Source organism: Zalophus californianus, chromosome 9, assembly GCF_009762305.2.
Source record: "Zalophus californianus isolate mZalCal1 chromosome 9, mZalCal1.pri.v2, whole genome shotgun sequence".
Taxonomy (NCBI): Eukaryota; Metazoa; Chordata; class Mammalia; order Carnivora; family Otariidae; genus Zalophus; species Zalophus californianus.
In genome coordinates this window covers 99239540-99263988 of record NC_045603.1, presented here as the reverse complement: position 1 = coordinate 99263988, position 24449 = coordinate 99239540, and the positions used below count along the sequence as shown (strand labels likewise).

Below are 24449 nucleotides of genomic sequence, written 5' to 3'. Positions count from 1 at the left end.
ACTGAGTAAGGAAACATGACAGATGCTCCAGAAATCATTTTGGTGTGACCTTGCAGATACATTTTCTTAGCAGAAATATAAAATGCACTTCCTACTCGTGCACCCAGTAATAATTCTGCCCCTTTGCTGGAAGAGGTTTTTGTTTTGTTTGTTGTTGTTTTTTAATGGGCCGCCAATAAGCCATGATCCCATCAGCTTGCACGGAAACGAGGAAGAGAAGAGTCGAAGTCGGGGCTTTGCAGCAGGCTGGGGAGTCCGTGACTCTGAAATGGTTACAACAAAGCTTGATCTGCTCCACGTGTACTAATAATACCTGGTATGCTGGGCTTTGTTGTTGTAGCCATTCATCTTAACTTCTCACCAGGGCACTACCTCCTACTCTGTGCCTCAGATGGAGATCATTTCACCTCCAACCCCCAACTCCTCCTCTGGTTACCGTGATTGGTTCTGGGGAGGGCATGCATACTGGTCCTAGCGGATGAGATTTTTGCAGGATCACTGGGAGAGAGGTATGTTCCCACTTGGACTTGGACCCAGTAGCTGCTGGCTGTCATAATCCAGTCATTGACTGGAGTAGAGTTGGGAGGGAGGTAGAGAAAGATCTGATTTAGGCAGACCTGTTTGGAATTAAGTCTTGCTTTGGGGGCCCATTAAAGTCCTTTTATGTTTAAGCTAGTTAAGCCCCTGATATATCTGGAAAGCATATTCATAGTGTTTCTGGGAGATCTGATGGTCAGAAGCAAGGTCACAGACCCTCAGTCCTTCTAGACCAACTAAAGAAACACACACAGGGGGATGGGATGCCTGGGTGGCTCAGTCAGTTAAGCGTCTGCCTTCAGCTCAGGTCATGATCCCAGGGTCCTGGGATTGAGCCCCGCATCAGGCTCCCTGCTCAGTGGGGAGCCTGCTTCTCCCTCTTCTTGCCACTCCCCCTGCTTGTGCTCTCTCTCTCCCTCTAAAAAAAAAGAAAAAGAAAAAGAAGAAGGAAGTAAGGAAGGAAGGAAAAAAAGAAAGAAAGAAAAGAAAGAAAAGAAAAGAAAAAAGAAAAGAAAAGAAAGAAAGAAAGAAAGAAAGAAAGAAAGAAAGAAAAAGAAAGAAAGAAAGAAAGAAAGAAAGAAAGAAAAAGAAAGAAAGAAAGAAGAAAGAAAGAAAGAAAGAAAGAGAAAGAAAGAAAAGAAAGAAAGAAAGAAAGAAAAAGAAAGAAAGAAAAGAAAGAAAGAAAGAAAGAAAGAAAGAAAGAAAGAAAGAAAGAAAGAAAGAAAGAAAGAAAGAAAGAAAGAAAGAAAGAAAGAAAAGAAAGAAAGAAAGAAAGAAAAAGAAACACACAGGGGGCACCTGGGTGGTTCAGTGGGTTAAGTGTCCAACTCTTGCTTTTGGCTCAGGTCATGATCTCAGGGTCAAGAGACTGAGTTGGGCATCAGGCTCCATGCTCAGTGGGGAATCTGCTTAGTTTCTCTCTCTCCCTCTTCCTTCTGCCCTTCCCCATCTGTGCTCTTTCTCTCGCTCTCAAATCAATCAATCAATCAATCAATCAATCTAAAAGAGCAAAAAAAAAAAAAAACACAGTGAGCCTTGCTTCCCCACACAACCCACACTGGTGTTGCTCCCACTGCACCTGGGGATTGAGCCTGCATTCTTGGATAAATGTGAGTTTTACTTCAGAATCTGTCAGGGAAACCTCAGTAACTCAGAGAATTCTTCACCTTTCTAAGCCTCGGTTTCTTTTTATGTAGAATGAGGAGCTTCAACAAGACCATTTCTATACCTTCCGGTTATAAAAATGATTTTGTAAATATTACTTTTCAGTGCTGACTGCTGACTGACTTCATGTACCCTGCTGGAGCCAGTCTAGATGCCACCAGAAAAGCCTCGAGCTGGGACACAGCCTCTGTATAGTGGAACTATGTCTTTCTCGGACCTGTAGGCCAGAATGTAACACCTGGTATCACAGTCTGGTATGCCAGGCGTACAGCGGAGCGGCCCTGGGCAGTGCATCATGTAGCAGCAGAGGACCTCAGTCCCAGAGTGAGACTCTTTATAGCTTCAGATGGGCAAATACTGGAAACATCTAGGCTGACATAAATCAAGATCTGTGAATAAGTTTACTTACCTGATCTTAGATCTGGTCCCCGGTTTTGAGTCTCCTCCCGGTTGGCTAGAGTGGAACCCTACAGTTATCCCGGCTAGGACCATTTAATCACGCATTGGTAAGGCTGCATCACTCAGTCATCTGGGTTGGGAAGACCAATTCATTTTCTCTCCTGTGTGGCATCAGACTGTGAGTCTGAACCTGAGCAGCCATTGCACGAATGGCGGGCCTTAGGTACCAAGTGCGAATGCACGACGGATGCACCCAGGGTATGGCTTCTTCGATGGAGGGATCACCAGCTCTTACATCAGACATGCTTGGGGATGGCCAGGAAAAGCCCTCAATACCTTTCTTAGGTTTTGGTTTTTGTTGTAGTTATTGCTCTATTTTTTAAAATATGAGATGTGATCTTTGCTCAAGCTCTTCATGGGGACTATCATCTCACGAGGGTACAAAACGGTTAAAGAGTTCATTCTCCTCTGTTCTCTTTATTTGCCTTTCTTGGGTTAATAGTGGAGAATTTTCTGTTTCTTGGCTTCCATGATCCCCGTGCTGGTGGTTTTCAATCATGACTCTGACCTGGACCTCTCAGGAATTCCAGCTTATTGTGTCTCGGAGTTAGGTGAAAACTTTCCCACCACTTTTTTAATCGATGTGCTTGAAATCAAATTCATCATATGTACCATAAAATTGGATTCTTTTAGCATCTTCCCCATCACTGTCAATGGACCCACCTTTGACTTCAGCCTAACTGTGAGAGATATCCTTGGTTCGGGCTCCTTCTATGTCTCTTGCCACCAATGCTGTCATGTATTACAGTAAATAGCTCATCCCCTCACCTCCTCCTAATTCCTTCCACCACTCTGGGCTATGCCCGCCATGGTTCATGGCTGACTGACGGCGGCAGCTCAGCTGCCCTCCCTGAGTTCCCCCAATTCTAGTCCATCCTTCTCTCTGAGACTAATTGTCCTAAGCCTACACTTTATCTATCATTCCTGGTACTAAAAAGGTAACTTCCTATCACATCACATTACAATGCCTGGAATACATCAAGATTTCCCATTATCGACTTCATCCTACCTATTCAAATTCAACAATGCTTTGGCTTATACTATCCTAGGAGTTTTGATATATTGTATTTCCTATATTATTCCTTTTTATTATCTTTTAAGTGCTCTTCTTCCTAACTACATTACCTAACCCCTAAGTGTTCACCTAACACCCCAAATTCATCCTCACCCCACAACTTAGCCCATGCTGACTCCCCACCTAGCATACCCTCTCTTTCTGTCTTACAACTCCTCCTGGGCCCTCCAGGAAGCCTACCCTCTCCTTTCTAGCCCCCACCGATTTTCCTCTCCTCTGAACACCCACAGTGCTCCTGGTCCACACTAGATAGAATCCCTGAATAGCCGGCTCTGTCCTATCTGCTCTGCTTGCTTCTTCCAACCAGACCACAAACTCCTTGGTGGTAAAGACAAGGCTATATACTTCTTTGCTCTGTAGTGTCTGGCAAAAGGCACTCAATAAATATTTATCGATTTATTGAAATTGATTTATAGTGACTTGGGGGGCTGAGGGTAGGAGAAAGAGGGAGCGGAGAGTGATATATATCTAGATCTTCCAGATAATAATTTGGATCTACCACTTCTGGTCACCTGCTGCCACCCTCCTCCTCCCAATTACTTTACCTGCAGAATTGAACCTCTTGGTCAAACTGTGAGTTTTCTGGCTGCGTTCCTTCCTTCAGCTGGCTGACGTTGAAAAAGGAGAGGGTGTGGTTGACAAAGCCGTGCAGGGTCCCGTTGTGACTATAGGCGTACTGGTACACAAGGCGGGGGATAAAGTCGGAGGTGACAGCAATGACAAAAGCCTGAAGTACAGAAGCACAGGTGCTTGAGGGGCGGTCAGGATGGAGGCTGTCCAGGTGGGGCAGGCTCCCTCTGGCTGAGAGACTGGTCCCCCTTGGGCTCCCCATCCAGAGGCATCGCTCTGCTAGAGAAGTCCTTACTCTGAGCTCATGCAGCTTTTCCACCTTTGGTATGTGTAAGTGAACCCACTAGACAGTGGCTGGTTGCTAAGGATGCTAAGCCAGTGTGGATTGTTGGGTTCTGGAGGGAATGAGCACCTCTGAGATATTTGAGTTGACACTGGTGTTGGCCAAGCCAAGGCAGAGTGGAAGATTTTCTGAGAAAATTACTGATCATGATAAGAGGGCCACTTTCAGGTGATATGGAAGGACATTGGATGACCATGAACCTCTGTCTCTGGGGGACACCAGAGAACCAGGAATCCCAGGGATATGGTGCCATAGTTCCCTCCATTTGACCATTGTCTCTCAACGCTTTTTAGCACAGCATGTAATGGAAGTTGTTCTTTCATCCATTTGACATAGGAACACGGAGACCCAGAGGGGGAAGGAGTGGGCCTTGCCTGATCCCACCACACGTACCCAACGCACTGTCTGACATATTTAAGTGTTCTATAAATGTCTATGGAGCAAACCAAACAACGAGTGAATGATTGCATGTTTGAACATGGAGGTACTTTCTGCAAAGAAAATCTGAAATCTTTCTGGCAGGTGTTTATACTGTATTCTGCACCAACAGTTAAAGCCCTTTTAAAAAAAAATGTAGTTTAGGCATTGTTTTCTAAATGTATATATGAGTGTGGATGGCCATAACCATATTTGAGAATGAGTAACTTACTGAGCACTTGCTATAGGTCCTTTCATCTTCCCAGTTAATTTCCAGAATGATCCTTTTTGGAGGGTAATCTTATGCTCTCCCATTCTTACAGATAAAGAAGTCTTAGGCCAGGGAGGTAAGATTTCTTGTCATTCTGTTGTATGATGGAAAGTGCCTAGTATGCAAGGCCTCTTTTCTAGGTAACACAACTCTAAAATATCTACTGATCTAGTTTCCAAATTGCACCTTATTTGTCAGCCTTAAGATGTGCACTTCCTACACCGAGCATTCAAAATGCAGTGGGCTGATTCTCTCTGCTTCTCCTCATGCCTCTCTAGTCATTATAAAATGCCTTAATAGGCAACCAAGTCACAGCCAGAACCAAAGTTTTTCTCCCGGGGGAAAATGGGTGGTGGCTTTCTTGGTATGCACCAGGCCAGCAGGACTTTCCTCCAACAAAAGGCCCTACCCGGCCACCATCCACACAGGAAGCAGAAGCCAAAGCTGCCATTGGTTTGGGCCCAGCAAGATTTCCTCAGAAACGTGGACGTGTCTGGCAAGGCAGTTAAGGAGGTCACAACAGGTAGGACCCCTCTTCTTGGATGTCCTATCTTAACCTACACGTGCCAGAGTCCCTGGGAATAATTACGACTTCACATTGACAGCTTAGAGGAACCATAATTAGGAACCATGGCCCGGGCAACGGTCCAGGTATTGTTTAGCTCGGGAGTAGAAAAAGAAAGGAAAGAGATGGATAGATAGGCGGAATTCTTTCCTCATTATTCTTGGCTCTGAGGAGAGATCAGATTTTGACTCTTAAGGCCAAGGTATGCATTCCGGTGGATAATTATCTTTCCTTCGTGTCGTGAAATTAACGAGAAAGTCACAGAGCCCTGGCCACAGCCTGATGAGTTAGAAGGCATGTACGCACTATTAACCAGGGAGCTGCCTTGAACAAAGCTCCAAAACGAAAAGGCTGGGAGGTAACAAGGGCTGGTACCCTGCTTTGAAGACCTAAGCTCCTCTGGAGGCCCACTGTGCAGCTCCCTTCCCATACAGCTAGGGTGTCACAGATGGAACACTTACATTGCTGATAACGGAGAACTTGCCGATCCCAGAGAGAATGTCAAACCAAATCCCTGTAAGACAGAAAGCAGGGCGTCTGGCTCACTCCCACCCTTGGCCTGGTGACTGACAAGGCTGCAGCCCAGGGTGATGCTCCGCGGGCAAGGCACCAGTGGAGGTTTGCAGGGCCCCCCAGGAACGGGCTTGCCTAGAAAGGCTTAGGTGCCACCCTGTCTGGAAACCAGGGTGGGTTTGGACAAGTGGGTGTGGACAAAGGCCTCCCAGAGCCCAAAGATATGAGGATGAGGAGCTCCAAGGGACAAAGAGGCAAGGGCTTCCCCCAGCCCTCCTGAATCCAGAGTATGACGGTGGTGGCAGGTCGTGGCAGGGAGCCCGAGGGGACCAACGGAGGCGGAGAGCCTGCCATGATCTCTAAGAAGGGGACATACCAATATCTTTGGTTCTCACGGCATCTGGCCGTCTCAGCTCGGTCACAAACTTCTTTGCATCCAGCCGTACTTCAATGACATTGTTGAGGAGGGCGAACACAGGTGCCAGAGGAAAGGAGGCCACAAAGAGGGTGACAAAGCCAAACTGGATGACTAAGAGAGAGAAGAGCGTGGGAAGCTTCACCAGGAAGAAGCAGGATCTAGGTAAACTTCGCCTTGCAGCTATGGCCCCTTGTCCTTTCTTATGGGGTCTCTTTCCCACCCTTGGTCTCCTAGGATCCTTTTTCCTCCTGCCCCACAGTCGTGGGTCTTTCTCTCTCAGTGCCTGCAGGCCCACAGGCCAAGGCAATCACCCCAGAGCAAAGCTCTGTGTTAGGAGATGTGAGAAAAGGAAAAGTCTTGACTCTCTCCTTTCCATCACTCTTTATCTCCAGTCACTAATCCCGGTCCTCTAACTCACAGGTTGACAATCTTTCTCAGTAAGTGAGTAGATAGTAAATATTTTTGCATTTGCAGGCCACACAGTCTTGTCACAATGACTTAACTCTGCCATTGTAGAGTGAAAGCATCTAGAGACAACACGTGGACAGAGGAGCTTGGCTATGTTCCAATAAAACTTTATTCACAAAAGCAGTACATAAAGTGGGCTGGATTTGGCCCGTGGGCCATAGTTTGCCAACCCCTGATGTAACAAAACAAAACAAAACAAAACAAAAAAAAATCACCTCCCAAATTTGGCCTCTTCTTTCCATATCCATAGTCACTGCCTTTATTTAGAAAGTTTATTCATTCATCACACATTTATTGAGAGCTCACTGAATGTCAGGCACCTTGCCAAGCATTTCAGGAGGCAAAGGTCTGGTCCTGCTTTCAGGGAGCTGGGTGTAAAGCAGAAGAGAGAAATGTACACAAAGATGTGCACCGAGATTTTCTGCATGCCAAGAGAGAACGAGGAATGTACCAGAGGTAGCGGAGACCCAGAGGAGGAGGAACACAAGCCTATTCAGGGTGGGGACTGAGGAGAGCCTCCAGATCAAACACCTGAGCTTGGTCTTGAAAGACGGGCCTGGACTGAAGAGAGCATTCCAAGCCAAGGAAGCAGTGTGAGCAAAGGAGGGGAGGAAGCCTGAGCCAGTCAGATGGCTGTACGGTGTCCAGCCCCTCATCACTTCAGCCTGGGCAACTGCATGACCCCCTAACTGCTTCCTCTGTCACCAGTCTGCCCAGGCCTCTATAGTCTCTTCCCTCAAAACCCCCAATAGTCTGATCCTGTCACTTACCTATCATAAAAATGGCTGTGGGCTCCCCTCTGTTTCTTGGCTATAGGCCAAATTCCCTATCATGGGAGGCAAGTACTTCACGGTCTGCTCCCCACCTACCTCTCTAGCCCCATCTCTCCACATCTCCCTCACAGCCATTGAGCTTCTGCCTTCTGGCACTGGGTTTCTCCCCCTCGGGATCTTCCCTGAAGGCAGCAGGTGCCCCCACTCGCCTGTGCACCCGCTCTCCAGCTAACAATATCTATGCATCCCCAAGACCATTCAAATGCCATCTCCTTGCCATCTTCCTCCTGCTCTACCCTCGCCCCACCTTGGTGCCTGCCTCTGTTACAGCCCTCACTGTGTGCTCACACCTCTTTTCCACTAGACAGGCACGGGCTCCATCCATCCCTAGGGGTTCAGCGACCACAGTCCTGAGTCCCAAGAAAGCCACAGTCTAATAGGAACCCCCTACATACCAAGGGCAAGTTATTTAACTTCTCTGGGTCTTGGTTACTTTGACTGCAAATCGAGGATGACAACGCCCATCTAGGTTGTCACAAGGGTAAGTGATATTGCACAAATCAAGTGCTTAGAACAATTTCTGCCACTTAATAATTGTTCAATAATGTTATCTGTTATTCATCCCCTTACTGGGATAAATATCAACACTTACAGGTGGCTGCAATGTATACTGCATACGGATATGTTAAACAGACACAAATTGAAGGTATAAGCACTGAATGAGAGTCAGGAGGCCTGACCTCTAGCCCTGGATATGTTTCTCACTAGCTATATGTCCTTGGGTAATTCTCTCTGCTTCAGTGGGCTTCAGCATCCTCATTGATAAGTTCTGAAGAGACAGGTTTAAATTCCTCTTGAGGTCTGATTTGTAATGATACTGTGATTCTCATTTTCTTGGACAAACTTCAAGATTCTAGGATATTCAAATAAAGAATGAAAACCCAGGATCTAAACTAAAAAAGTAGTAATAAAATAGAAAATGTTCACGGAGGGATATGCCTAACCACAGCAGTTTTGAGAAAGAGAACATGCATGGAACTGCTTTTGATTTGGCAGTTTGCTTGGGCCCACAGTTGTGGGTTATTGCTCTTGCTGATGCAAGTCTGTCTCTGCCATGGTCCTTGATGCCCAGTGGATTCTCAGCTGGCCCCAGGAGACCGGCAGGTGTCAGTTGGTGGCAAAATGTACCAGAAGACGCAGATTTGTCCCGGTTGGGACCTTGGAATGAAGCCTGCCAAGCTGGCTGGCTGAAGGGGTTGGGACAGTGGGGAGGGGGAGGAGAAATCTTCAAAAACAAGTTCTGGGAGCCAGTTCAAAATGCAGGGTCTAAGGCATCTTTTAAACCAGGATTTGCTGAGGAATTCACTTTAGAGTCAGGGGTAGGGGTGGGGGCAGAGGGGTTGAGGGGATGGAATTAACAAGGAAAGCAAAACAGATGTTAGACTAGTTTTCTAAAACCTGTAAATTGCATGTCTGTGTTTAAGCATATATATGAACGTGTCTTTACTTATGGCCTTCTAAGTTGGTCTTCTTGATTCTAATGAGCTCAGTTCTACAGGGCAAGTGTTCTTCTTCTTGTCAGTGACTTCCTCAAGCAAAACCATGCAAACTCTCCAAAGCCCCAACAAGGGCCTCGCAAGGAGACTGGTAAGGGGAGGAAGGGGCAGGTTACCCTGTAAATGTAGACAGAATGCCCTCACCATACTTGTGCAAATGGCACCCAGACACCAAGGGTCTTCCAGGAAATAGGAAAATAGGACTGTGCACTCACTCTCCTTTCCTTCACGTGATCTCCAGGGACAGAGATGAGCCCTCTCCCTGGGGTTGCCCTGATGGTTTGCTTTTTTACCTTCATAAACTCTCCAGACCCACAGGCTCCCTTTGGTCTCTCTTGGGTCTACATAAACGACTTTCAATGGTGGCTAAATGCTCAGGGTGTGCCTGAATTACCCCAAGGCCATGACACAGTTCTTATTTTTCTCCTTGTCATGTAAGTCTGTGTGTCCAGCACTGGATGACCTCAAGGGGGTGGGCTCAGCAAAGGCCAGTGGTTCCAGGTCTGCAGTGACAGGACACCCCCGTCCCTGTTCCAGTATTCCTCAGGGTACCGGAGGCCACCAGGAGCCCCTCTCTGCAGATGTTCTAAGCTGCAAGTGCTTCCGGCTTAGAGGGGGTACACTGCACATTTCCAGGAATCAGCCCAAAGAGGCAGAAACAAATAGGAAGCTTTGTTTTATCTTGTGGAGAAAAAAGTTATAAAACTCTAACCCTCTAGCATACACATGCCAAATCCAAGACTTTTTCTTTTTAGTCAAAGACCTAAATGCTGTATCAGATGGGTGTCCTTCTGGGTTCACTTCAGAGGACACAATGATACCGGCCTTCATCAACACCACGATTTGCTTCTAAAAACAGCCAGCCTCCATTAGGATAAGAACGTCGCTGAGAACCCCCAGTGCACTGCATAATAGAAGCCAGCTTGGCTTGACCAATAACAGATTAAACCTGGCCAAGCCAATTAGGAAGGAATCCATAAGTTGATTTTCAACTAAATCTTTACAAAGCCTGCTGTAAAGTGCTCCAGAAATGCTGAGCTGGAAGCACAAAGACTGGAAACACTCGGAGGCACAAACTCCATTGCTTTTCTCCCCTCACTCTCCAGGACCTTCTAAAATCAACACCTGCCCCGTACTGCCTGACACTGGAGACAATTAAAATCTTGGCCTTCGTTACCTGGGCTTAGGTTAAAATAACAAGGAGGAGTGGATTAAACTAAACAAGATGGCTTCCAGCGCAAGGACATTCCAGGACAATCTGCTTAAAGATGAAAAATAGTGCATTAGGTAGAAAAGACTGGCCAGTATTGGTGGAAAAGCTCTTGATCGAACACAGTTTTTATTCATTAATTTAAAATTCTTCAGTGAAGCCACACTCCCATCACACATGGGCTCATGTGCCCACACACATACATGCATAAGTGCACATGCACACACCGCGCATGCACACCCCCCCACACACACACTCTCTCTCTCTCTTTAGCCCAGATCCTTGTCATGACATACAAGACCCTTTGTGATCTAACCCTAATTTATTTTTCCAGACACCTGTCCTCCCCACCCATGCTCTGAGCTCAGGGCTAATATTTAGCTGGTAAGCTTGGAGACCAACTCTGCTTGCTTTCCAACCATTTCAAAAGCCATTTGTACCTCTTCAAACTCACCACATTTTCCATATTTCTGAGCCTTCATACATACCACTGCTATCTGTGCTGCTCTAATTTTCCTTCTCTTCTTGTGTGCTGAATGAATTACAATCCGTATTTCAGGTCCAACTCAAACCTAACCTTCTCTATGAAGAGCCTCAGTCCCACCACCTCGCCCAGGCAGAAGTGAGTGCCATGGGCATCTCTCCACCTCACTCCCATCATGCCTTGCACATGTCGCTCTACTGGTCTATTTGATTTGCTCCCTAGATGGAGAATCCCTGGGACCATGGACATATCGGATTCTTTTCTGAGTCCTCACAATTTTGTGTGGTGCCTATCCTACAGCAGGTGTCCAGAGGTTAGTTGGTTCATAAATACAAGCTTATTTTTTTCACCAGCTGTAAACACAAAACAGATACAAAAAGAGGCTGACTCAACTGTGTGAAGGGAAATCATTGTACTTAGTGATGGTGAGGAAAGATGGGACATGAAATGCTGACACCTCCACACGGCAGTTCTCAGTGCTGTAACTTGCATGACTTGGAAGAAAGTGAGTATAAAACCAGTCAGTCGGGAGAGTCTAAATCTAATGAAAATCATTACAGTATTTTTTTCCCTTAACTTTCTATAGCTTAGTGAAAGCAACACAGTCTTCTTAAGGGGATTAAAAACTGGGGGCTTAAGAATCCTCCCTTTCTTGAACCACTAACAACAATACAAGGAAATTATTAAGGGACACATTGGTGTGAGTTTGTCTTCTCACTCAGGAAGCAGTCGCTGAAAAGATTCAGCTAGAAACAGTCCATTAATATAAATGCTTATGTGAAAATAGAGCAAGGGAAGGTCATCGCTGTTTATTTCATCAGCCCATATTTCAAGGCTGTGCCCGGTGATGCCCTTCCCCTGAGGGCAAGGGAAGCCAACTGGGCTCAGCACTGAGAGTATCTGGTGTAAAAAGGAATAGCAAGTGTCAGTTGATCAATAAACAGCAGGAAGAGATAATGAGGGCATGAGCATGGGCCTCTACTGCTTAGGAAAACAGTTAAAAGCCCTGAAAGAATATAAGAAGGTTCTCAGTGTCCACCATTCACCATTCATTCATCCATCCAACTATCATTTATTGAGCATATTCTATATGCTGGGCACCATGTCTACTGCCAGGAAACAAAGATGAACAGATTACTGTGTCATCCTCCCAAGAGCTCCTAGTACACAGTGGAGAAGGTGGACATGTAAACAAACCCTGCTGGTGTCACAGAGTTAGAACTCTAATGGCAGCATTCACAGAGCACCGGGACAGGAATAATTCAGGTTCACCAGCAGACCCACAAGGCTTCACAACCATTGGGCTTGACTTGAAGAACAAAGTAAAGGAGGCATTTGACGGTTGGCTATAGGGTTGGTAGTTAAGATCTGTCCTGAAAACACTGATCCAAATTTCCAAACAAACTACTTAGGAAATAAAGATAGTAAGTGCAATTCCTCTTCAATATGTACGGAGTGACTTGGGGTTTATACAATGGATCGGGCTCAATTCAGAAACTCTGAAAATCATAACAGGAAGGAACAGGCTTGAGGGAACAGTTTAAATATTAAGAGTTTACTGCATACAAATCAATGCAACATTGGGACAGATCGGCAAGGCATATTCTCTTCAATTCTTTGTGATTAAGGGAGACCCAGTCCCCACTTTTTCCTCACTGCCACATGAACTGTGAAATACTAGTTTCTTCAGATGGACAAAGAAGGTCCAGTGACTTTTGAGAGTCCTACTACTTGACAATTGAGAGTCTAGTTTTAACAGCAGAACACAGGTTGATGGTAGGATGTAGACCAGTCCATAAGCAGCCCTCTTCTCTACCTTGGGAAAAGAGGCTAGCGCCATGGGAGCCTTCTGGGATGAACCCTGCTGATGACCACACAAAGGGCAGGAGAATGTGGCTCTCAGCCACGGGGAACTTAAAGGCCTGGACACTGTGCTCTTCTGGAAAAATCTGCACATTGATCCCCTTCCGTAGCCTCTAAACAAAACTCCAGCGCTCAGACTTCACGGAGCTTCAACCAACATTTCCTATACATCCACCCTGTGTAGGCAGCATGCTTTCTGGTTCATAAAAACAATCTTCAATGTCAAGTATTATTATTTCCATTTTTCCAGTAAGAAAGCTGAGTCTCAGAGAGGTGAAATAATTTTCCCAGGGCCATAGACCGAGCAACTGATGAAGCTGGGAAACAAAGACAGCTTCTGATGCCAATCAAATTCAATGTCCTTTCACCACACAAAAAGGTAAATATTTGGCCCTGATGCAATAGTGTCCATCCCTCTCCCTAGCTGCTCTCATGTCTCTTAGGTTTCCTTTATTGGATCTTCTCCAATCTGATTTCTAATCTTCCTGTCAGACAATGAACTGGCGATCTGTACTGAATTTTCACTCTCCAAAGCATCTTCACTCCCATGTCTTCTATGGCTGGTGCACTGGAGCTGTCCTTGCCATTTTCTGTGTCATTGCTCCTGTCTGGCCTACATTTGTGCCACCTCAAAAAAACTTGTATCAGTGGACCTAGTTCAGCTTCTTTTTTTTTTTTTTAAGATTTATTTATTTATTTGAGAGAGAGACAGAGACAGCACAAGCAGGGGGAGAGAGAGCAGGAGAAGCAGGCTCCCTGCTGAGCAGGAAGCCCGTTGTGGGGCTTGATACCAGGACCCTGGGATCATGACCTGAGCTGAAGGCAGATGCTTAACCAACTGAGCCACCCAGGAGCCCCCTAATTCAGCTTCTTAAAACTAAAGAGAATTGAGTTGGTGAGATCTACTGATTTATTTCTGATTTTCAGAGAACAGCTTGGTGAATTTCCAGTAAATGTTTATTGCGAACAAATGAATGACCTGGCTTACTCACTCTTATTTACTTTATCCACCTGCAAAATGGGAATGTGAAGACCAGTTATTCATTCCTACCTCCCATCAACCCACCCACCCATCCATCCTCCATCTACCCATTTGGGCTGTAGTAACACAGTCCATGAGGTGGAAGGGCAATGAAACTAAGCATGATCAGAAAGAAGTTCCCAAGCAACAAATCATGACTGAGAACCTTTGTTTCCTTTATTCCTTTGCCCTTCATCTTCCCAAAGGGCTGTGAAAAAGTCAACAAAAAGAACATAAAATTAGGTTTATGGAATTTTAGAAAAAAAAGGAAATGACAAAGGAAGGAAGGAGAAACAAATATGCAAGCTCTAAGGACCCATTCCGGGGCTATGACTGAGCAACCGAGTGTACTCTGAGCTTCCTGGCTGTAACAGCAAGAAGAGAAATGGGAAAGTGATGTAGTTCTCAGTAAGTTTTTATGTTAAAGACTGCCTTCCATTTACTCATCCACTCATTTCACAAGCACTGACTGGGCATCTCCTGCATGTCAGGAGCCTTCTGTAGTACATTCAAGGGTATGGTATCCAGATATACTCTTGCCTTTTCTCTTAAGTACATATGGGGAGAGGGACTCTTAGCACAGAAAATGACAAGCAATGTATGCTTCACAAGTGAGCAAGAGAGAGAGAGAGAGAGATGACCTGTGACTCACCCTACTTCCCAGAAATACTGGGATGAGACCCTGGATACTGCCTGAACTGTGTTTAAATGCCATTTAGAGAAGATGGCAGGTGCTTGATTATCCAGTGAGATGACTCAGTCTATACAGACAGGATGGCTCAGGGAAAGGAATTTCCTGGCTCATTGAGCCACTGCCTTGTAGCATACAATCTTGGAGTTCTATGAAAGAATATTCGGGCTTCAGTGCTGATGACTGTACAGATACTCTGGAATATTTCATCACTTACAGCTAAGGCACCTTTGGGACTAGATTTATAGGTCTGGTCTGTTGGAAACTTGAAAATTACCCAGTGTGGTCCCCACCATCCATGACCAAAGGATATTGGAATATGGAAGGGATCTTTGATGTCACCTAAGTCATTGCTCTATCTGAACCTTTCTACTCTTTCTTTAATAAGTGGCTACCTTTACCTGATCATTACCCAAGGGAAGACAGTAATGTCTGGAGCTAGCTCTTTCCATTGCTCTTTATTCTCTGTCTCAGTTGCAAGTCACTGAGACTTTGGCCTATCTGTTATAAAGCTTTATCATAGCAGTAGCTGACTATTACATGGGATATTTTGCCTGAACTACCCGGATGACTGGACAAGTCTACCAATTTGTATTGCCGTAGGAGATCTGCTTTTGAGAGGATAGCATTCCCTCATCATAAGCACTTGAAAATAAGGCATCTTGGCCCCTTGTTGGGTGAAGTCAAGGGGTAGACTGTCCCACCTAAATCAACACAGCCAGGGGGTCTGGGGTGCTCTGGTGAACAGCAATGTCTATAGAGTCCAATTGTCACTTTGTCTTCAAGGTCCCCTCTATAGGATTACCTCTTTCATTCTTTATTCCTCTTCTTCCTTCTTCAAACATTTATTAAGCACCTGCTGTATGCCAGGCCCTGTGGTTAGGTGCTATGAATGAATAAGACATCAAATCCTGCCCTCAAGAAGCTCCCTTTACAATTTTGTGAATATGAACATAGGCCACTGGTGTTCAATTGTATCACTTATTTATCTGATAAAATGGTAATAAAACTTGATCAAGAGATTCTTTTAGAACTTCCAGAATTAAGTTCAGGCCTACATTCTCATGCCAAATTCCACTCTGTAAAAGTCAAACTGCCTTAAGTGTCAGAGAACTTCGCTTGCAGCCCTTAAAGCAACTGAAGAATTTCCTCCCATCAGGCCCTGAGGAAAACTCCACAATGGGGCTGTGAGGGGCCTGTGGCCAAAAAGCTTTGAAGCCTCATTTTGGGGTTGAGGACAGTGATGATTAATGTCACGGCCTGCTCCTGGGCCAGCAGTCTTTCCTCCCCTCAGCGGTGGGGGTAGGAGACTACCCTTGAAGTCCCCCTAAGTCCCTCTTAGTAAGCTTTTCAGGAAAAGAGTTTGATATTGGAGATTCCCTCGAAAGCTTGCTGCTCCCCTCACAGGTTTCTCCAGCTTAATCCCTCACTCTCAGGTTTCTCTTTGTCTGGGGCCAGCCTATCTCCACCACCGGGTGCTGCCCAGAGGTAGCTCCCTACCTCCACAGGCTGACTCCCAGCTCCACCCCCTCCTCCCAGCTTCCCCTTCACCTCAGGGCCCCTCCCCCATGCCTGCTGGGCCCTGAGCCCTGGTTCCAGGTCAATTTAGAAACATGTAAATATAATACATCTCTCCCTGCTGCTTCCCTCAACTGATGACCTGCCTCACCATTAACTGACAGGCTCAGAGTGGGTTCAATGCACTTCCTGTCTGCATGGGTGGTCCTGGGGATCACGGGGAAGGAAGGTGACAGCTGAGAGCGGAGCCAGGGATCACTATGTCAGGCACACCAGAGGGAGTGGGCAGCTTTGGTTTCACTGCTCTTATTTTTGTTCAAAGCCCAAGACAAGGATCTTTCTGGAATCAGGAGGTCCAACCTGTTGGGAAGGAAGAAAGAAATCTCCCTCTACCCCTATCCCTCCATGAAAGCCCAAGTTCCCATGGATCCTGATGAAAGTATCTTGTGCAATGATCTGGAAAGGGGCTCTAGCCCCAGTTCCACTAATGGGTCTGTGGGGCGACCTTAGGCACCTCGCATCACTTCTTGCCTTTAAGGTGCGTTGTCTAGCTGGATGTAGGAACTGGGATGCCAGCACTGGAAGTGTCCCAGGAGGTTACCTGGTCCAGTTTGCAACTCTTTATTCTTGTCAAGACACTCAGTGAAAAATGATTATGCGTATCATTCACTTTCATTGGGACGGCCAGGTTTTGCACATGCTGAAACTTCTCTTGCTCTCTCACTCAAAAATAATCTAGAAATGTGAGAAAGTGAGGGTAACATTGACTCTGCTTTACCTTATATTTTTAAACTATATGATCAGTAGTAGTGCCTAACTTGTGACCTATTCCACAGTTGCTTTTGACCACAGACCCGTGGGTCACATCTCTGCAAGGAAAAAATCGTCATCTGGTCTAATTTCCTGTCATGTCAAGGAGGAAAGTGAAGTGAAAGGAGAGATGATATGACGTGCTCAGGGTCACACTTCTTGATAAAGGCAGAGCTGGATTCACACCCGCTTCTCACCTGACAGACACCCTGTGAAGACGGGAAGGAGAGAGACTCCTTGCTCTGCCCTACGGTGATATCTGAAGAGAAAAGGGGCTTCACTTTGAAGACAGAGGTGCAGAGGAATCAGAAGCAGTAATACGATTACTACCACAAAACCTTACTTGTCCGTAGGGATGGCAGAAACTATCGCCTCCAACAAGGTTTTGACATTTGTGGACTTCTCTTCTCTTCCCCTGGCAAGCTATTTCCCAGGGCTGCTACCTACAAGCAGCATGGAAGGGTTCATATTACGTCTTCTCTTATTTCCTTGGCTTACTCACTGGAAAGGAGTACATAATAGGCCTGAGCTGGGGGAGGGGAGAAGGCAGAAGCAAAGGGGAGGAGGGGGAGACAGGAAAGGGGGAGGTGGGCAGAGAAAGAGAAACACGGCTAACCCTCATTCTTGGCAATCCACCCATTGGATTACCAGCCCATTAGCACAGGAGAACCGACTGCAGCTTTGCTAGAAGCGAGATGTTTCAGCCTAGATAAGAGAAAGGCGGAGCCAGAGAAGGGATACCCTCCTGTGTTCAGTCACTCCTTCACAGGGCTCTCTGGTGTGTTTTCAGGGCTGGTGCAGTGGTAGGGCCTGCGTTAGGCCCTGTGGTTCCAGGAACCTGCCCCCAGGAAGTTAGTTACCAAGAGGTATCAGAGGCATTGCTTTCTTAGGAGGCAGCTTGTCTGAAATCCTGGGGTGGGAGTGGGGGAAGCTAAAATCCTGAGGCATGGGGGAGGAGGAAGGGGAGGGGAAGGGCAGGGAGGGAAGGGAAGGGGAGGGGCTTCGGGGAGGAGGTGACACCAGAATGAGAAGGCCCAGGGAGTCCCAGGGCAAGGTGGCTAGGGAAGGTCAGACACAAAAGGAGTGAAATGGAGGCTATGGGTGAGAAATTGTCTGTTAGGGTCCATTTTGACCGGACCAAGGATGTGTAAAGGGGCCTAGGATTAAATACATTGAAAGAATGTCCCACAGAGGGCTTGGTAAAGATATGGGAACCCTGGAAGTCTTTGAACAAAGGATGGTAAGACCAACACTAATGCTGGAAAGCATAAACAGGGCAGTAGCAAGATGGTGGTGGTTGCAAAGGGCTGTGTTGAGGGTGTGCCAGGCAAAACACCAGGTGCAAGAGGTTCAGAGGCTGAACAGAAGCAGCAGCTTCCAGAGATATTCCAGAGGCAAGATCAAACCCCCTGGACAGAAGAGTGAAAGAACAGCGATGTTGCAATTTCTCAGCTTGGGGCCTGGAGGGCGGTGGAGCCCTCCCTGTGGTCGGAAACACAGGAACGGTCCCAGGAGCAGAGTTTCCAGGCAGAGGAGCAGAGAAATGTCTCCCCGGTGATGGATTCTCCTCCTGGCCTCATCCAACGCCTCAAAACAAGCCTGAGGTGGCGGCTGGGAGGGGAGTTCCTCTTTTCAGGCCAGAGTTTGTTCAGCCTCAGTACATGGGTTCCAAAACCCAAAGAAGTTTGCTAAGCGGGCAATGATAGCCAGGAACAAAGAAGAGAACAGACAATTTTCTATAACACACCTCCGCTCAGTCAAATGGAAGCTTTCAGGGCCTAGCCTCTCCGAAGAAAGCAGAGTTAGCTGCATTTTGTTTTGTTTCATTTTTGTTTTGTGACCATAGGGCCCTTGCTTGTACCTGTCTGCCCCTCTCTCTGCCGCTAGCCCCTGAGGTCCTGAAGGGCCTCAGTTCCACTTGTTGCCTCTGCGGGCCTGGTGCCTGGCACAGGTCCTGACCCAGCAATGCCCTCGGGGATGGCCAGGATGGGGGCAGTGCAGAGGGAGGACATGAAATCGGAGTTGAGCTTAAATCTGAATCTCAGGGACAGCATTCTACTCTGTCCACTTCCGCTAATGACTTGGTCCCTGAAGGCAAAGGAGCAAATTAAAGCCAGAAGGGACTTTTCTCTGAGGGAAGCCATGATCATAAACGTGGTTCACTTTGGTCTTGGGAGATGAAAATTGCTGCATATAAAAAATATATCTAAATATGTCCACAGTGAAAAGGGAGGCTGGCCCAACTATCATGGAATAGAAAGAAGTAAGGCCTCTATTTCTCTGTCACTAAAGGAAGGAAGCTAAAGTGCCATCCATTCACGAAACATTTTATTGAGGGGAGCCTGGGTGGCGTAGTCAGTTAAGCTTCTAATTCTTGGTTTTGGCTCAGGTCATGATCTCAGGTTCATGAGATCCAACCCCACATCAGGCTCTATGTTCAGTGGGGAGTCTGCTTGAGATTCTCTCTCCCTCTCCCTCTGCCCCTCCTGTTCATGCTCTCTCTCTCTATCTCTCAAATAAATAAATAAATCCTTAAAAAAAAAAAGAAACTTTTTTATTGGGGTCTTACTACATTCCAGGAATTGTGCCAGTTGAGACTAGGGAGGAATAAGAGGGTCTCTGGCCTCAAACACTCACATTTTTTCCTCTACCAAAGCAGGTGTAGGAGACAAGAAGAACTGTCCATGGAAGAACCCAAAACCGCTTCCAAGAGACATGTCTGAGCCTGAGCAACTCAGCAAGAACTTGCTGCAGGCGGACAGACCAGCACAGGCAGATCCAGCCCTGGAAGCAGGAGATAAGCAGGTGCATATTTGCAGAACCAGCTCCTGGCTGACCTTGCAAGCTATGCCCTGCAGGGCATTTGAACTTTAACTTAAGGGAAGTCAGTAATGTTGAAGGATTGTATGTAGAAAAGAAAACATGCTCTGGACTGCATTTTAGAAAAGCCATTTTTAAAAAGTGAGAAGGAAATGGGAAAGAGGGGGGAAAAGGAAGCAGGGGACAAGTTAGGATGCATCTGCAGTCACATAAAGGAGGTAAGCATTCTGGTTATAAAATAAATAAGCCATGGAGATGAAAAGTATAGCATGGGGAACACAGACAATAATAAAAAAGAAGATAGGGGCTCCTGGGTGGCTCAGCTGGTTAAGTGTCTGCCTTCTGCTCAGGTCATGATCCCAGGGTCCTGGGATCGAGCCCCAGGTCAGGCTCCCTGGTCAGCGGGGAGTCTGCTTCTCCCTCTCCCTCTGCCCTTCCCCCTGTTCATTCTCTCCCTCTCTCAAATAAATAAGTAAACTCTTTTAAAAATTAATTAACTATTTAATTAAAAAAATTAACAAAGAAGAGGAAGAAGAAGAAAAGGAGGAACGGTGAGGGCTTGAGTGGGAATGCAAAATTCTTAGTAGAGGTAAAACCAGTGAGGTAAGGAGCCATGAATAAAAAAGGTTCTGGATCATACTGAGCAGGTTTCTCCCCAGCTGGAGCTGATGCAAAGTCAGAGAGGAATCTTGGAGGAGAAGACAGGGTCTATGCCATTTCTGGGATGCTCCTTCAAATCTGCAATTTTAGGATGGTGTTGCAACCCTGGTCTCTGAGCAGACCTGTCTCGTGCATGTCCATCTGCTGGGTGATGCTCACGGGTCTTGGTGGACACATCTACACCACGGGGGTTGGGGGGTGGGGATAGATAGTCCTTGGCCCTCCAAAGTCATCTGGCCTTCACTCCAAATGAATGAATATTTACGTTTGCAAGCACAATGCACCCCGACTTTCTATTAAAGTTTGACAGGATGTAAACTCATGACCAAGAAAAATGAGATTTCCTCTAATGATTATGTGAATGACAGAAGAAATTCGTCTTGTCACCCACATTAAGGGCCTCAAAACTTGGGCTGTATTCAAGAAGCTAGAGGAAGGCTTGAAGGGGGATAATTGAATTCCTGAAGCAGGAAGACAATAGTGATTATTTTTTAGATGACTGGAGGAACAAAAGCTTGTAGGTTTTAGATAAACAGATGACAAAAAGAGCCCATTTGAGATGCCAGACTTGACAAGTAGAGCCCTAAGGGCTTAGAGTTCTCTGAAAAGACAAACATCCTTAAGTGTTTACATCTAAGGCTTCTGAGTGGGATTCTTAGATTTGCTTTGGAGTCTGGTACCCTCCATCTATCAACATTACTGCCCAACGCTACACTCATGGGTTGGGAAAAAACTCCAAGGCTTGCTGCACTGAGGGCTTCAGACTGTTGTTGTTTTTTTAAAGATTTTATTTATTTATTCTTTTCTTTCTTTTCTCTTGTTTCTTTTCTTCCTTTCTTTCTTTCTTTCTTTCTTTCTTTCTTTTTTTCTTTCTTTCTTTCTTTTTTTCTTTCTTTCTTTCCTTTCTTTTTTTCTTTCTTTCTTTCTTTGTTTCCTTCCTTCCTTCCTTCCTTGAGAGAGAGAGAGTGCATGTGTACGAGTGAGCGGGGGTGGGGACAGAAGGGGCAAGGGGAGAGAGAGGGAATCTCAAGCAGACCCTCTGCTGAGCGTGGAGACTGATGCAGGGCTCCGTCTCACGACCGTGACATCACAACCTGAGTGGAAACCAAGAGTCAGATGCTTAACCGACTGAGCCACCCAGGCACCCTGGGCTTCAAACTGTTTTCAGTCAATTCCTAGATTAAAGGGAAAGAGATTGGACTCTTGATGAGAACAGTGGCAGTTTGTATTCATGGAGAGCTTACATGTACCAAGCACTGGTTTTTAACTACTCTATATCCATGACCTACTTCCCAGAACCATTCCATAAGGTAGGTGCTATTATCGTCAAGTCTACTTTCTAGATGAGGAAATTGAGCCTGGCTGACTTTATGCATCAAGCCCAGGGTCATGTAACTAGTTGATGCAGTCTGGGGACTAGAAGCCTGGTGGTTGGACTCCAGAGCCTACCCCAACGCTCACTTAGCCTACACTACTAGATGGAGTAATATTTGGTAAAGTTTAGTCTGCAGCACAGACTTTGTACATGGGAGCAAATACTCCCTTCCAGGGTGAAGAGGATATTCCAGGACAAAAGGAATGAAAGGAACCAAACTCAGAAACGTAGTCTTTGCACTTATATAAAATATGAAATAAAATAGTCATATCTCCAAAATGACTGATAGCTTAGCAAAATGGCCTAAAGAATTCTGGGAGTGAGTTTCTGTGGAACCCAGCTGGGAACACCCATGTGTGATTCAGGCTTCCTCCTCCACAGAAGACTGAGTCAGTATCATTTGAATTGTTGACTGAACCAATATCATTCTGAACTGTTGACTCTGTCCTGGTCTCCAAACTTGGTCCTCCCCTTATGTGCTTAGTAAGTGTTTGATGAATGAAAGAATAATTGAATGAGTCCATCTCTGTTTCTTCTTCCTTCCTTTGTCTTACCACCTCATCTCTGTACTTGCTGCCTATTTCCTAAAGGGAAACACTGGCCAAGATTTTACAATTGCTCCTAATGGCCTGATATGAAACACAAACTTGTCTGATCTTCAGGGTTCACCATTAACCTACCAGATCTTCATCCAAACCCTCCCTACCCAAAATCCACCATTTGTTTTGGCAACACTTACCTGTGGCCAGGAGACTCTTTGACCTTGTGTGTCCTTTTCCTTGGAATGATCTCCCTTATTCTTATCATTAATTAGTATGTAGACCCTCAAAACCAGAAGGGACCTTGGAGATCAAGTCCAACCTTCAACCTACAGCTGGAAATCTCTTCAAAACATCCTTGACCCACCATCAACCAAGCCCCACTTTGAAGATGATCCTTCGTTTGCCACATAAAGTTGTTATTAAACACTTACTTCTGTTAAGAAACCTTCCCTCATTAATTAATAAATCATTCAGTTACTCATTTGTTTTTCAGAACAGTGAATATCTATTATGTACCAGGAAATGTGCCGGGTTATGGAGGACATGGAAATGAATAAACCATGATTCCTACACACTGTTCTTTAGACTCTGACAGACTGGGTCTGCAGAAGAACAGATATGTGAGCAATATTACCATAATTCTGTAAGATACACTATCAATGTGTGTACCATAAGTAATGATGGGACAGAAACGCAAATAATTAGCAATTCCTCCTGGGAAGAATAGGGCTTGGTCTAGGAGGACATCACAGTGGAAACACTGAAAAGCTAATTCTTAAAGGATGAGTCTGGGAATATTCAAATCAACAAGGTGGAATGAGGTGGCCACAGGCTGAGAATCCCAAGCTTACTGTACACTGATAATTCCTTCATAACACATTACTTCAGGATACTAAATGATTTGTATTCACTGGAAGAGTAATTTGTACATTGCCTGGGGCTCGGTGAATCGGCCTAATCCTTTTAGAAAGCAATCCGGTAAAATAAATTGAGAACTTTACAAGGGCCATACCTTTGATCTAGTAATCACATCTGTAGGACTCTACCTTGAGGCGTCAATATGAAGATAATATATATTAGATCAGTAAATTGGGAAAGAATTGGAAAATGAGCCTCCAATATGCTTCATTGAAAAAATCAGCAAATAAACTATGTGGTACATTTATTGGAGGGATCATTTATCATGCAGCTCTTAGTTTTGAATATTATATGACAACTTGGAAATACTTACTAACTGAAAAAAGAGCAACAAATGTGTGCATATGATTACAACTTTATTTTAAAATCATATACATAACAAAAAGGGTCTAAGAAGAAATGGTGCCAAAATGCTAATTAAAAAATGGGCTGAAATGAGGTAAGTTTGGGAGATCTGCTCCCTTCTTTTCTCTATTTTCAAACTTTCTGTTACATGGTTGATTTGTTCCCTTATAGTCTGTAAAGAGTTTTGTGTGTGTGTGTTTTGTTTAATCTACAGAATGAATTTCACTCTCTACAAAACCGGGGTATGAACGTCTTCCAGAAGCCACTAAATCTAGTTCTTGGGTTTTTTTGTTTGTTTGTTTGTTTGTTTTCCTCTTCTCATTACTTTGTAAAGTGCTCAAGTCTGGACACATAGTGGATGTCCATCCAGTGATATGGTAGCTGACAAAGTACACATATATCCCTACACTCTGCTTTCCTGGCGCCTCGAGACCATTAAGAGAAACAGCAATACTTGACAACACAGCTTTTTTATGTGCTAGACATTCTTCTAAGCACTTCGTAGATACTAATTCATTAAATACAACAATCCCACGAGGTAGATATTATTATCATTATTATTTTATTTATGTATTTACTTACAGCTAAAGCAAATTGAGACACATAAAAGTTAGCCACTTACCCAAAGCTGTCCAAACAGTTGGTCACAGAGCCAGGATTTGAACCCAGAGGATAAAGCTCTAGTGTCTCTGCTCTTAAGGCCTCAAAAGAGGAAGCTTTGGAATAGCCAGCTCTCTGGACAGGCAGGCAGGCAGGCGAGAAAAACCTACATGGATAGCTGGGTGGTCGGGGAGGGGGACTGGGGTTGGAGGGTTGGGGGTTGGGCGACAGAGCCCAGGGACTTTTAATGTAAGCCACTTCCCCAGTGGAAGCCTCAACTGCTGGCAGCAACTTCTGTCTGACAGGATGGCAGACACAGAGGAGTGGCATCTGGAGTACGCGCGATCACCTCTGTGTGAACACCCGGTTCAGTGCCAGAGAGGGGTCAGCGGTCAGTAGCACTCAGATAAAGATAAAAAGCATAAGGAGCTACATGTTTACCTCAACCACGTCCTGGCCTGTT

At 45.5% G+C, this 24449-nt stretch overlaps 1 protein-coding gene across 1 annotated transcript in view; it reads right to left on the bottom strand.

The window, feature by feature from the left end:
* The window catches only part of ANO2 (anoctamin 2), a 378292-nt gene that overhangs the window by 8693 nt on the left and 345150 nt on the right, over positions 1–24449 (bottom strand). The window contains exons 21-23 of the mRNA XM_027593890.2: positions 6291–6443; positions 5863–5915; positions 3781–3962 (exon numbers count right to left, since the gene is read on the bottom strand). Coding sequence (XP_027449691.1) covers positions 3781–3962; positions 5863–5915; positions 6291–6443 — 388 coding nt within the window. The remainder of the gene's footprint in view (positions 1–3780; positions 3963–5862; positions 5916–6290; positions 6444–24449) is intronic.